The sequence below is a fragment of the Chanos chanos genome, chromosome 4 (assembly GCF_902362185.1).
Source record: "Chanos chanos chromosome 4, fChaCha1.1, whole genome shotgun sequence".
NCBI lineage: Eukaryota > Metazoa > Chordata > Actinopteri > Gonorynchiformes > Chanidae > Chanos > Chanos chanos.
Window position 1 is genome coordinate 21,060,018 of NC_044498.1, and position 13,890 is coordinate 21,073,907.

At 42.3% G+C, this 13,890-nt stretch overlaps 1 protein-coding gene across 1 annotated transcript in view; it reads left to right on the forward strand.

Moving 5' to 3' along the window:
* syne1a (spectrin repeat containing, nuclear envelope 1a) overlaps positions 1–13,890 on the forward strand; it is a 126,780-nt gene that overhangs the window by 97,015 nt on the left and 15,875 nt on the right. Inside the window, exons 116-131 of the mRNA XM_030772170.1 lie at positions 250–405; positions 749–904; positions 1,156–1,326; positions 1,561–1,694; positions 2,049–2,253; positions 3,602–3,784; positions 4,092–4,238; positions 4,591–4,745; positions 5,029–5,176; positions 5,715–5,809; positions 6,165–6,399; positions 6,674–6,868; positions 8,657–8,782; positions 10,219–10,374; positions 11,542–11,700; positions 11,859–12,025. Of these exons, the coding sequence (XP_030628030.1) occupies positions 250–405; positions 749–904; positions 1,156–1,326; positions 1,561–1,694; positions 2,049–2,253; positions 3,602–3,784; positions 4,092–4,238; positions 4,591–4,745; positions 5,029–5,176; positions 5,715–5,809; positions 6,165–6,399; positions 6,674–6,868; positions 8,657–8,782; positions 10,219–10,374; positions 11,542–11,700; positions 11,859–12,025 (2,588 nt within the window). The remainder of the gene's footprint in view (positions 1–249; positions 406–748; positions 905–1,155; positions 1,327–1,560; positions 1,695–2,048; positions 2,254–3,601; positions 3,785–4,091; positions 4,239–4,590; positions 4,746–5,028; positions 5,177–5,714; positions 5,810–6,164; positions 6,400–6,673; positions 6,869–8,656; positions 8,783–10,218; positions 10,375–11,541; positions 11,701–11,858; positions 12,026–13,890) is intronic.

Here is a 13,890-nt window from a genome sequence, read left to right on the forward strand (position 1 = left end):
TCAAGTACAGCACACTGCTCTAAAATTTGCTCTTTTACATGTAAGTGCCTATAGTTATAGGCACAATAGTACTGACACTTCATTTTGGTTAGATTGTACTCTTTGGCATCGGTGGAATATTTCAGATCTCCATTTGATCCATTAAATAGAATAGGTCAATCCACTACTAGGTGCCTCTCCACATTCTTGCATTTGATAGTGATACGGTCATGACGAACCTTGTTTGTTATTTTTTCTTTGTTTTCTCAGATCCAGGCTTTGGAGGGTCTGCTTGAGAGCTGGTTGGAGTATGAGAATGGAGTTCAAACTCTAAAAACCTGGATTAGCACACAAGAGGAGAAACTGAAGAACAAACACAAGCTAGAGGATGTTGCCTCCATCCAGAATGCACTAAAAGACTGTGAGGTAAAGACGTCATCCACATAAGAATTTGCTTGAGTCATATCAATTGCCTTCCTTCATTCTCCCTAACCTGGTCATGAATCTTCAAGTTAGAGCCAAAAAGTCTCAAGCAAATAATCTAATTATTACATGACTGAAAAGAAATTTTCCTCTGATAATAGCTGAAGTTACGTACATGTGAAAGAATGGGTCTACTGCTATTATGGGTCTGCTGTGAGAATGGGTCTGCTAACTATATTAAAACTAGCCCCTCTACATTTGTTGAGCCTTTTCGCTACTGTTAGTTATGGATGTATGTAATGAACCATTCTTTCATCGGTTTGGTTACCCTTCCTTTCTTTGTCAGGAACTGGAGGAATTGGTGAAGGAGAAAGAGAAGGATTTGGAGAAGGTTGAGGAAAAGGGATGCTTGCTCATCCAAGAGAAGAAAGGAGAGGCCTGTTCCATTGTTATGGACACTCTAAAAGGACTCAACCAGTCTTGGGCCAATCTTGACCATATAGTAGGTTCTAAATGGGGCTGCACCCTCCTCATTAGGTTTTTTCCTGTTGCCTTCCCATTTAGGTCTCTAGTGCTGCCTGACATCTTTAGTGAAAGTTGTTTCACATTTTTTCATTAGTTCTTTAAAGTGCATGGTTTCATCATACACAGCTTCATTTTTAAAGTGTTTTTTCCAAAACTTGTAGCCTTCCAAACAGTTTATTGTTGAATATCCACAAATCGTAAAAGCTGTGGTCATGTCTGTGGTTATAGATTGGACAGATGAAGGTGAATTTGCGTATGGTCTTGGAGCAGTGGAACTTGTATAAAAGAGCGTCCGATGAAATTCATGGGTATCTGATGGAGGGCCATTACTCCCTGTGCCGTCTGCGTCTCCTCACTGGCTCCCTGGAAGCTGTGCAGTTCCAGGTGGAGAATCTAGAGGTATAACTTCAGCCACTTGATTCTTTTTCTCTCATTAATAATAATGGCAAGTGCTTTAATTTATCAATCTTCAAGAGAAATTTCACTGATCTTACAAAGTCATGCATATGCATGCATTTCTGTGTATGTCCTATATCTGAGAACATTCTAGAATATGAGAGAACTCTTCTTCCATGCTCCAGGTAGTAATTCTGAGTTTGAATTTGTGTGTGTGTGTGTGTGTGTGTTTCTCAGAGTTTACAGGAGGAGCTGGAGAGGCAGGAGATCAGTCTGAAGAAGTTTGGCTCCATCACTCAGCAACTGCTAAAGGAATGCCATCCCTCTGTGGCTGATTCACTGAACACATCACTCAGTGATGTCAGCCACAGGTAAGCTTCAGAGCGCTGGAATTTCTAATAAGCAGCCTGCTCCTCAGAGCATAGCCCTGCCCTTCAGAAGTTTGGGCAGTAGACTGAAGTCTGGGCTGTGTGTGTTTTTTGTAGATGTGCCAGGTTAATCTTGAACTGCTCACTAGTTGGAGTTACCATGATAGAACATGGAGGACACCAGTATAATGGTCATGGATAAAATATGACGTGTGTAGATGTTCCAGTTGTACTCGCTCTGATTATCATATTGTATATGTTTTCCCACCAGCACTGGATAGCATAGATAAAGGTTCAAGATGGCCATGAACTGAACTGAGCACAGTTTGTAATGCCCTTATGCTGTGTTGTCTTCAGGTGGAATGAGCTACTGGAGCAGATCTCAGATCAGCTTAGGAAAAGCAAAACACTGATGCAGCTATGGCAACGCTATAAAGACCTTCACAACCAGAGCAGTGCCAGTGTGCAGAAACAGGAGGAGAAGGCTGACCGCTTGCTAAAGAGTGCCACCCAAAAGGACATCACTCAACAGGAAGTGACCTCATGGGTCCAAAACTGCAATGTAAGTAGGACATTCTAGAATCAGTCACTTTAACCTGACTTCACTATTGCTTCAGCTCCTACTTGATTAGGACCTCAGCATAAAGCTTAATTGGTCTTGTACAAATTGGTATAAAGGCTGAAAAAGTTAAACCTGGCAGAGTTCATCAGTGAGTGGTATACAAGCTTGTAACTTTGCATACTTGAAGCATTTTGACATGAAAAGTAACCTGCAAATTACTGTTAAAATTTTATAGGTTGGAGGGCTACCATTGTACCATTTTGTCAGTCTCTACAGAGACATTTGTAGCTGCTGAATCCAAGCAGGCATCTCGCTGTGGTTCTGTGGTTGATGGATATTGAAAACACGTGTGGGTTTAGTGCAGTAATCCTACTGGCCAGATGTTTGCGATGTTTATTTGTTTTATTGTGGAGTAAACTTAAAAACCACCATTTACATTTAAAAACACACCCTTAAAGAGCCATCTTCAATGATTTTTGATCAAGTTTAGCAATTAGAATTATGTATTTTTTTAATAGTTCCTCCTTTAGTATTGGAAGCACTGGAGCCATACTTTAGTAATGGTAAACTGTTATGTTTGTAAGTAAGTAAATCAACTCAAGTAAGTAGAAAACACTTTTACCATCACTGGGTGTAGCACTGGTGATACCAAAAGGGACTAGCCCCATATTTTCACAGACCCTCCCTAAAACCTATAAAACTTCCCTAAGGCCTGTGGAATGTAGGCTTGGGCTTATTTAAGAGTGGCTATAATCAACTCCTAAACAAAGCTTTGTAAGTTCAATTCAAAGGGTGGAGAATGAATCTGGCTTCTGCAGATGGTTGCATCACACATACCAATCACATGCAGATGGTTGAATTTCTCTACACATAGAGTAGCCAAAATGCATGTCCAAATGGTCTGGCTGGCTGAAAGAGAAAAAGAAAGTGAGATTTTTTTTGTGCATCTTATTAGCACAAATTATGCATCTCAAGAATGCTACAAGAACATCCAAACATTCCGACAATAGTAAGGACTATAAATGCTAACCAGTCAATAATGTTGGTTTTGCACCATTCTATCAACTGTAGTGCTATGTTTGATTGAAGAGGTCTCTCTGAAACCATCTGTAACTTTCTCTGACCATTTATCTCTACTTATTTGTGTTATCTTTAGTCTTTTCTTTGTGGTTATTATCATTTACAGACTAATCTCTCTTTTGTTGTTGTGGCTCCTCCAGGACTTGTTTTAAAATTTAGGCCTCTGACATTTGTTCATGAAGTCAAGTGTCACCTCTATGTTTCATGCACTGGAATCTGAGTCTGGAAGCTCATATATTATGTGCTGTTGTTGTTGTCTTTGGTTCAGGAGTTGCTAAAAGCTCAGAGCTCAGTGAGGGCCACTCTGCAACAGCTGAGTGATGTAGGGAAGCAGCTGAGGGAACAGGTGGACCCCTCCTCCATGGCAACCATCCACTCAGGCCACCTGTCACTCACTCAACGCCTAGCAACGCTGGAGCACGCCCTCTGCCGACAGCGAGCTGTGCTGGAAGTGAGCTAACACTGAGTCCACATTACTGAACATCTTTATTATCATGTCTAAGTGTGGAGACTCCAGACTCAGTGGTGTAATTTGTGAATCCTAATTGTCTGGTGTAAACATGCATTTCTTTCTGTGTGCTAGAGTTTGCATGATTTGTGCAGATGCACTTTGTAATGTATGTGTGCCGCTGGATTAGTCTTATCAGTCTTATGAAACAGATCATGAAAATAACCTCATACCTGAGTGTAAGTTTTCTCTCACTGGAAAGGTTTGGGTTTACGAATGCGCCCTATCCACCCCTTCTCTCTTTGTCCAGGCTGGTGTGAAGGACTTTGAGCGGTTCAGTGAGCAATTAGATTCTCTGTCCCAGCACTCAGTCAAGGCATATGAAGTTCTCAAAGAACCCGATCCATCTGCATCTTCAGGAACTCCTGTTATTCTGGGACAGATGGAGAAACTCAAGGTAGCATTACTTCATGTAATCATGTGCCCAGATGCTAAGGGGCGTTATAGGGGTAATTGCAATAGACAGTTTATTCTCATGGCTGCAAAATGAGGTCATGCAAACTTTTACAGTCAGGGATTCTTTTATTATGCTCACTGTCATGTTAACAAACTGCCTATCCTGAAATTCCAGTCCTAAACCTCATTAGCAAGCATGAATATGAAAATTCAGCATGTTGTTTGACAAGACTGTCCTGCGTAAGGGCTCTTTCTTTTAATCAAAATCATGACCTTATTGTAATGGAGTAATAAAACAGTGTAAGGGTGATATACATACACTGAGGTTCTTAATTTTGTGTCGGTTTCTCAAGGCTCAGATGCTGAAGTTAAGCAGTTTGTCTCCTGATCTGGAACGTTTGAATGAGCTTGCCTACAGGCTTCCTCTTAACGACAAAGAAGTCAACCTTATGCAGAACCTCAATAAAAACTGGTCTTCCAACTCTGCCCACATCATAGAGAGATTCAGGTAAATATCCCATGGCCTCTCTCCACTGTTCACTTCATAAATGTAGAAGAAAAGAAAAGTTGACGTCACTGCACACAATGAAATCAGATTGATCAGTGTTGTTCATGATCCCTCTGTGTTGCCAAAATCTTTAGGTAATAAATATTCCACAAACCACGTTTTAATAATTAAAGTGATTTTATACGTAAGACTGATTGCGACAGTTGGCAGAAAAACTAAAACAACAGAAATATCTTACTGTGTGTGTGTGTGTGTGTGCGTGCGTGTGTGCGTGTGTTAACAGTAAACTGCAGGCCCTGGTACTGCAGCAGCAGAGTTTCCTGGAGAAGTGTGAGGCATGGATGAACTTCCTGTCTCAGACGGAGGAGAAGCTTGCAGCTGAGATTTCTGGAAATTACCAGAGTCTGCTGGAGCAACAGAGAGACCATGAGGTGAGAATAGAGGGAGGTAGGCAGGAAAAGGAAACGGGAAGAATGGGTGAAAAGAGGGTTAGAGTGATGGTGTCTGGGTGAAGGGGAGCCGGGCTCTGGCCATAAGAATGTCACGTGGCCTTTGTCAAGACAACATGTGCAGGTCCCAGATGTAGGCAGAGCAGCTGTGCAGGCTGTGAAATGTTAGTTGTGGGAATTTGTTTTGTGTAATGTCACAGATTACGTCAGCATGACTTCAAACTTTAACAGTGCATTCTTCAAGCCAGTGCCTCTAGCACATCAGATAAATATAAAATAATCACATTTGTTAGTTGGTTGCTGGAGCGTTGCCTGGTGTCCTGAAGGAAAACAGGGCATATTAAACTTAACCCATTTGATCATTTTCATACACAAGTCTCATATTACACTCAGCATCCCAATATTAACAGTTTTTATTTATGGGTCATTTCCATGTCTCCTAGCATGCAACGGAACACATGCTTGTGTTTGTCTATATTTAAATTTATTGAACTGTTAATGTTTTCTTTTTTTCTTTTAGTTGTTCCAAGCAGAGATGTTCACCAGACAGCAGATTCTATATTCTATTATAAGTAATGGCCATCAGCTGCTGAACCAGGGACAGGTGGATGACAGGTAACACAACAATTCATTCATTCATTCATTCATTCATTCATTCATTCATTCTTATTGCTTCATAAATTATTATGTAAGTGTAGAACTTTGTTTTGCCTTTTGACGTAGAAGGGTGACTGCAGCATGAAATGACATATTTTTGTTCATTTCCTATTTGTCTGCTTAATTTCCTATTTGCCTTGTTTATCCTGACGTTGTGCCTTAGCCCAGCAGTGTAAAACAGTGTAATACATTTCATTGTACATAGTTAATTTAAGTTTTGCCACTAGAAATCATCCACACAAGGAGCATATTGGAGGTTGCACAGCCAAAGCAACAGTCAGCCTTTTACTGTCTGTTTCCTGTTGCCATTTAGGGACGACTTTGCCCTTAAATTGGCACTTTTGAGTAGCCAATGGCAGGGAGTGGTGAGGCGGGCTCAGCAAAGACGGGGGATAATTGACAGCCTTGTTCGCCAGTGGCAACGCTACAATGAGCTGGCAGAGAAGCTGAGACATTGGCTACGGGAAGTATCATTCAAGTCAGAAGATCCTCAGCAGGATAGAACGGTGGCACTACAGCAGGCCCGTGGCATGCTGGATCACATACAGGTACTCATGGGCCAAGGGTTAAATGTAGTTGTGAATTGTAGTCAAGCCATTTATGAAAGGAGCCTAATCTGTAGGGGGTACTATATATATATGTTTCATTCAAATAAGGGGAAAAAAGAAATTATGTATATTTTAACATCTATCTGAAAATATCTTTCAAACAAACAGGACTATACAAAATACACAGTTTGTTCCCCGTATGTTCCGTGTATGTCCAGACTTTGAAAATAGCCATGCTGTTAAACCCAAGCCTGCTCTTTTCTCCGTGATGCAGCTGAAGGAGCGGCTTCTGCACCGTCAGCAGGGCACCTACATCCTGACAGTGGAGGCTGGGAGACAGCTCCTCCTCTCAGCTGACGCTCAGGCGGAAGCCACTCTCCAGACAGAGCTCACTGACATACAGGAGAGCTGGAGGAACGCTAGCATCCGACTGGACGAGAGGAAGAAGGAACTGCTCACTTTGCTCAGGGTAATTAGATGTAACCGCTCCTGTGAGAATATATTCCTGCATGTTGGTACATGAAGCTAACACTTACATTTGCTCTTCAGTTCTTTCTTTACTCATAACATCGTAATGAAGGTATAATAAATGTGTACGGCCCACACTGTGGTTACACATTTTCTCATTCTTTATTGAACTAGAACTATGCTGGCAGTTCCCCAAATTTATTACCTAACTTGACTTTCATTTTTTTGCTGAGTAATTCTTATACCTATCTTAAGTTTGTGGATTTGTGGTTAACTACTTACTGTGTCATATGAGGTTTTGTTCATAGCTTTCAAATATATGCTACCATCATTCATGTCACAAGCAAGTCAGAATTTTCTTTTTTTTCTGTACTGTTTCTCATTCATGTAAGCCGTGATTGTCAAGCTGAGTTGGCTGACCAGTCTTCTCTATTGTATTGATTCTCTATAAATAGATGGTAGCATGTTGGAGCATATGTGTTAATGCAGTCCTCTTTATAGCTGTCTTGCAGCTTTGCCTATGGCATGTGTTTTCATAAACAAAGTGCTAGTTTTGTGTTGCTCTGTTTTGAATATTGTGTCACTGATTGCTTTGCTGTTGTGAATGCTGATGATCAGTGTGTACTGATGTTGTTGAGAGTTTAGTCTGATAGGTTCCTGAGATGTAGCCTTAAATGGTTGTGTGAAAGGGGAAAGAGTCCAGGCTGGTCCAGGCATGACCAACAGGGTGCTTCAAAACACAAGAGTTGGGAAATCAAATTGCCATTGGGATTTATGCAGCCTGTCTAAAGTGCATCCCCAGCCACAGTCAAAGGCGAGAAGAGGAGAGAGAGAGAGAGAGAGCAAGAGAGAGAGAGAGAGAGAGATGAAAGAAAGGAAAACATAGAGGGTTAAGGGTGTCAGAGGACAGACTTTACACAGTAGACAGCACAGATGGCTATGATGGTGTTAGAAATATAACTGACAGCAGAGAGAGAGGGTGAGGGGGAGAGAGAGAGAGAGAGAGAGAGGGAGAGGGAGAGGGAGCCTAGAGAGGGAGAGAGCTCTTGTAAGAGGACAGAGAGGTTCTATGTGAATGTTCTGTTTGACGCAGTAGCAGTCTCAGTCCGAGAAGAATCTAGAAAAGCTTTTTATTTATTCTGAGGAAAGATGGCTTCTCTCTCCTTCAACCTTAATTTGTCCTCCTCTTTCTCCACTATTCCTCATCATCCTCTCCTCTCAGATGGCATAACAGAAAGAGGTATTTTACTGTTTCTCGCTCTCTTCAGTTGGTAAAGCTTCTGAAAAAGGCTCTGTTTGTTTTTTTATGGTTCTTCAGTTGTTGACAATCTGGTGTCACGTTTACAGAACAGTTATGCTAACATTCTTTGGATTTTATCTTTTGGTATTTAACCTTATTGTTGCTTTTGGTGTTTAACCTTTGTGAACATTTGTCAGTTGTGTTCATAGCTGATGTTAGCGTCTGGCTAACATAATCTGAATGTTTAGATTGAGTATGCAGTGGTGGTAGAATCCTGCATAGATTTATTGCTGGGTGTAGTTTATCAAAACCGTACCTCATGCACAGCAGAAAGGACAGACCAAGAGGCTGTATGAGACTGGATGTGTGTGGTGTTGGAGAGCAAGAGACAGTGTGTGTGTTTTTGTGCTTCAGCCTAACTGCAAATGCAGCAAACCGTGCTGTGCTTCTTTTCTGATCGCTCTGATTCCTGTACTTGCGTGTGTGTGCGTGCGTGTGTGTGCGTGTGTGTGCGTGCGTGTGTGTGTCTGTGTGTGTGTGTGTGTGCAGGACTGGGAGCAGTGTGAGAAAGGAGTTGCTGCGTCACACGAGAAGCTGAGGGCATTTAAACGAAAGCTTGCACTCCCCTTACCCGATCACCATGAGGAGCTTCATACAGAGCAGATCCGCTGCAAGGTACATGACCTGTCTCACTCACACATGGGCACGCACATGCGCGCGCGCGCACACACACACACACACAAATACACACACACAAATACACACACAAATACACACACACGGGTATGTAGGCTTGATTTTGAGTGAGGTTTCTTTAAGGCTAACATCTGACCTTCAGAACACATCTGCAGAATCTCTCTGAATAATTTAAGCAGTTTTTTTCCCAGACAATCTTTCTTACTCATCATGAGCCTTTGATATATATACTCTCCACTCTCTTCCCACCTCTTTCCACGTACTGTTTCGGTGTGACGGTGAGGTAGCAGATTTGTCGACAGTCAGCTGTTTTAGATGTCTTGTAAAGATAAATGTGTTTACAGTTTATTCTCCTGTGTCTCACGGACACGAACGCCATATTGTGTAAAGTCATTACGCTCTGTTTAACGATTTGATTTGAGAGTGTTTAAATATTTCATGCGTGATGGTGCAGTGCCAGCGGTCAGTGGGAACGATAAGAATAGTAATACCCTGATGCGTCCGCGGAGCTGTCAGCTGAGCAGAGAGCTGGTTTGCCTAAGGGCAAATTCACCAACACATATAAATGTCCTTAAGAGTGTTGGTATTTGCAACAACAGCTAATGAATTGGTTCTTTTGAGTACTGTAGCAAGGGGTCTGGATCTTAATGTGTGTGTCACTAAGTCATTTCAAAGCAGAGCATCTCAACGTGTGATTTTAACTTTTAATGCACAGAGTTCCCAACAGAGAAATTCACTGTTTGTAGGATTCAAAGTTATGTAGTATTTTGCTATAGTGTAGCATATTTATTCTGATTCTTTTTAGATTTGTGACAGACAGTAAGAAATTTAGCCTAGGTAATCTGTAATCAGTCCTCTGTGAGGTGTTTGGAGGTGTTAGTCTATTATGTCCATAAGTGTATTCTCATGATAGACCAAACCTTAGCTTGTAGATGTGTAATAGAAGACTGTCAGTACACAAATAAAGCCTTTTGCGTAAGGTTAAATAACTGCAGTGATTGTGATGAGTTTGTTATGAATGAGACTGTAATATTCTCCCTCCATGCTCTGTGATTCTGTGTGTGCGTGTGTTAGTAAGGGAAGGGCATTCTATGCAATGCATGCTGTTCTTCATTAACTAAATAGGAACATTGTGGTTGGATACAGTCAGCATTCTCATGTTAAGGGCACCTTTGTGAATAGGATTGTGGCTGCCTCTGGTCTGCAGGAGCATTTGAGTGTTTTTGAGTGAGATGCTGTGATTTATCATCCTGTCTCCAATGTTGTTTATTTTATACACACACGCAGATGCATATGTGCGCATGCAAGCGCACACACACACACACATACACACACACACACACATTTGTATATTTGGTATATTCGACTGAAATTGTGTGTGTATGTGTGTGTGTGTACGTGTGTGTGTGTGTCAGGAGTTAGAGGGCAGTATTGAGGGCTGGACGGACGATGTGTTGGCCCTGTTTGTGCTGAGAGATTCTCTGTCTGCTGATCTGAGTGCTGATGACCTCACCGTGCTGCAGGAACGCCTGGAGCTGCTGCAGAGGCAGTGGGAAGAGACCTACCACCAGGTATACACACAGACACACACACTCTCACACACACACATAGACATGCATACACACAGAGACACACACAGACACACGTTTAACACACACACACACACACACAGACACACACACTCTCACACACACACATAGACATGCATACGCACAGAGCCACACACAGACACACGTTTAACACACACACACAGACACACACACTATCACACACACACATACACATGCATACGCACAGAGACACACACAGACACACGTTTAACACACACACACACACATACACATGCATATGCACAGAGACACACACAGATACACGTCAATGCGCACACATACACACACACACATACACTCACACACAGACACACATGCATACGCACAGAGACATACACAGATAGATGTTATCACACGCACTCATACACACAGACACTTTTCATTCCAACATCTACCCTGATTGACATAATTTTAATGCAGCTGTCTTTCAGTGATAAAAGATATGGATTACACCCATTCCCTTAAAATGCCTCCACTGGAGCGGTAATGCTCCTAAAGGAGCCTGAAAAAGTATACTGAAAAAGGAGTGCAGCCATAAAGGACAACTTCACACTTACCACACCTTCCGAGGGATTAGTTCACGTTTTGTTAGGTAGTAATTCACAGTGTAACCTATGAACATGGCATGGAGACTCACCGTTCTAAAGTCGGTTCCTATCTCAGTTTCGTAGTGTTTGCCTCTTCCTTTTGAGCATTTAGAGTTTCCATAGCTGTCTGAGACAAGCCAGAGCTGCCTGCTGTCTGTGTGATTGAGTCCATGGGTGAGCTCTGTTTGCTTAGCCCAGTTTGCCCATCGCAACTCATGCTAGCAGTGTCACTGTGTCCCAGTTAGATCTGCCAGTTCAGTACACAGTGGAATTACCTCCAAAGATAAGACTACAAATTACACAGCCAGTGACTGCTTCTTTATTCCCCTTCTGTTCCATATCTTTTTCTCACTCTCTTCCAATCCTCTCACTGTTTTCCATGGTCAATGTTTCTTCTCCCTTTCCCTTTTGACTCCACTCTCACTGTCTTTTCCTCCACTCTCTCCCCTACTCTCTCCGGTCTCACTATCCGTCTGTGTCTCTCCCCTACTCTCTCTCCCTCTCTCTGTCTGACTCTCTCTTTCTCTCTTTCTCTCTGTAGCTGGCTCTGCGTAAGCAGCAGGTGAGCGAGAAGCTGAATGAATGGGCTGTGTTTAATGAGAAGAATAAAGAACTGTGTGAGTGGCTCACACACATGGAGAGTAAAGTCTCTCAGAACGGAGACATCAGCATCGCCGAGATGATTGAAAAACTACGAAAGGTAACGACCACACGTGTACATTTCTACATATGCTCGTGCAGACTTACGAAACAGCCACACGTGCAGAACTCTACGTGCCGCTCAAGTTGGGAGTTTCACACGAAAATCATTAAATTGTTCCACTCTTCTTTTCTCTCCCTGTTTCTCTAACCTCTCAGGACTATCAGGAGGAGATCTCTGTGGCCAGTGAGAACAAGCTGCAGTTGGAGCAGATGGGTGAGAGGTTGGCTCGGGCCAGTCATGAGAGCAAAGCGGCGGAGATTCAGTACAAACTCTGCAAGGTCAACGAGCGCTGGCAACACCTGCTGGACCTCATAGCCGCCAGGTAAGCTCCCACCTGGCCCAAAAATTAGGACAGCGGGCCCCACCTCCAATGAAATAACCCTTTTCTAGCTTCTTTGTTTTGGCCCTTTTTTTGGACCTGAGAGGTCTGGAACGGTTTCAGTTATATGGTACTGAATCCAGATTTAATGTCAGAGTTATGGTCTGCTTGATGGTTCAGAGCCATTCAGCCATTTCAAATCAGCCAGGGGTACCAAAATATTGGAGCAAGGGGTAACTTTTCAGATTAGGCCATTGCGCATGTTGACAGGAGACATTTGCACTAATTTGCCCCGCAGAGATGAGTGAGAAAAGATGAATTTGTTTGCGAAGCATGTTGAGAATTACAAGAAAAGCGATTCTTCTGGCGGAAGTTAACTACAACTATATTATATATTATACTTAACGAATAGAGTATTCCTCACGAATGAGTGAAAACTTGGTGTGTTTTGTCTCTCAGTGGATTTTAAAGCTTAACAATATTTTTTTGTTGTTTGGTATTGTCTAATAGTTAAACGGAAGGAGGTTATGTCATTTAGGAAGCTACAGAAAAAGAAGGAGAGCCCAAAAAGATTCATATTCATATAAAATGCTGGATGCTCCAGTTGCTGTGGTAACTTCCTTTAGAATCACAGAATGCTTTCTCCTTCACTTATTCCTAGTGTTGCTAAGGTTCAATATTAAGATGGCTTTGAAATGCAAAACAGCTTTTCTGTTGTAAGTAGTTCAGGAGTCTCTGACAGATTAGCTGTTATTTTATGAGGCATGGTAGCTGACGGCATAGCCCATCTTGTAATGCTATCTAATCTAATGAACACACAGCTACGTCTGTCCAGAGAGGCTAACTGTGTATGTTGTAACCTTCACTATTTGTGGCAGTTTCCTGTGGAAGACAGAATGATGATTAATGCAGTTGTACCTGGATCAGAGCAGTGACCTCCAGAATAATCAGACCGAATTTGATGCAAAATACAGCCGTGGCCTAAAGGTCAGAGGAGCAGGCTTGTGACCGAAAGGTCACTGGTTTGATCCCCTGGACGGGCAGGAAAAATGTGATTGGGGGAGTGAATGAGCAGTGCCTTCCCCTCCCTCAGCACCCACAGCTGAAGCGCCCCAACTGTTCCATGGCGGCGCCTGTAAAGTGCAGCAGCTACTTCAGGTCTAACTTACCATGGTCCTGTGGACACTCAATAAAGAGAATTCTCAATAAAGAGAATTTCATTCATTCATTTCATTCAGAAATCAGTGAAGACTATAATCATCCTGTACAGTGTGACAAAGTTAGAGAAATAGTGGTGCTGCTGTCAGTTCAGAATCTGACCACTGGGGGACTGCCTTTTCTTGAAGGTGTGTGTATGTGTGTGTTTGTACTCCATGAGATGGATGTTCACACGTTTGAAATTTATTTTCTGGAAGTCTTTATGTCATCAGGAGTGTAGCCTGTCTTCTCTCCCTGCTCTTTCTCAGAAGACAGGAGGAGGTCCAGAGCAGTGGGGCGGAGCTTAACAGTGACTGCAGGGAGGCAGCTGCAGGCTTTCATTCTCATATATCCCACATGCATTTCTCTGCTTTCAGGCTTTCATTCTCATATATCCCACATGCATTTGTCTGCTTTAAGCCTTTATTCTCATATATCCCACATGCTTTTCTCTGCTTTCCATGTGGACAGTACAGTCAGGTTCATTCACTCATAATGAGTGAGTTTGACCAATACACTCAGTTTCTTTTCATTGACAGGAATGGTTTGGTTTATTGTACGTTAGGATCATTTGAATGGGGTTTTTTTTTTGAAGGAATGGTTATGCTTAAGTGCATACTTTATATTCTGTTCACTTCAGCAAGTTATAATTCTTTGGGTAGCTTTAGGAA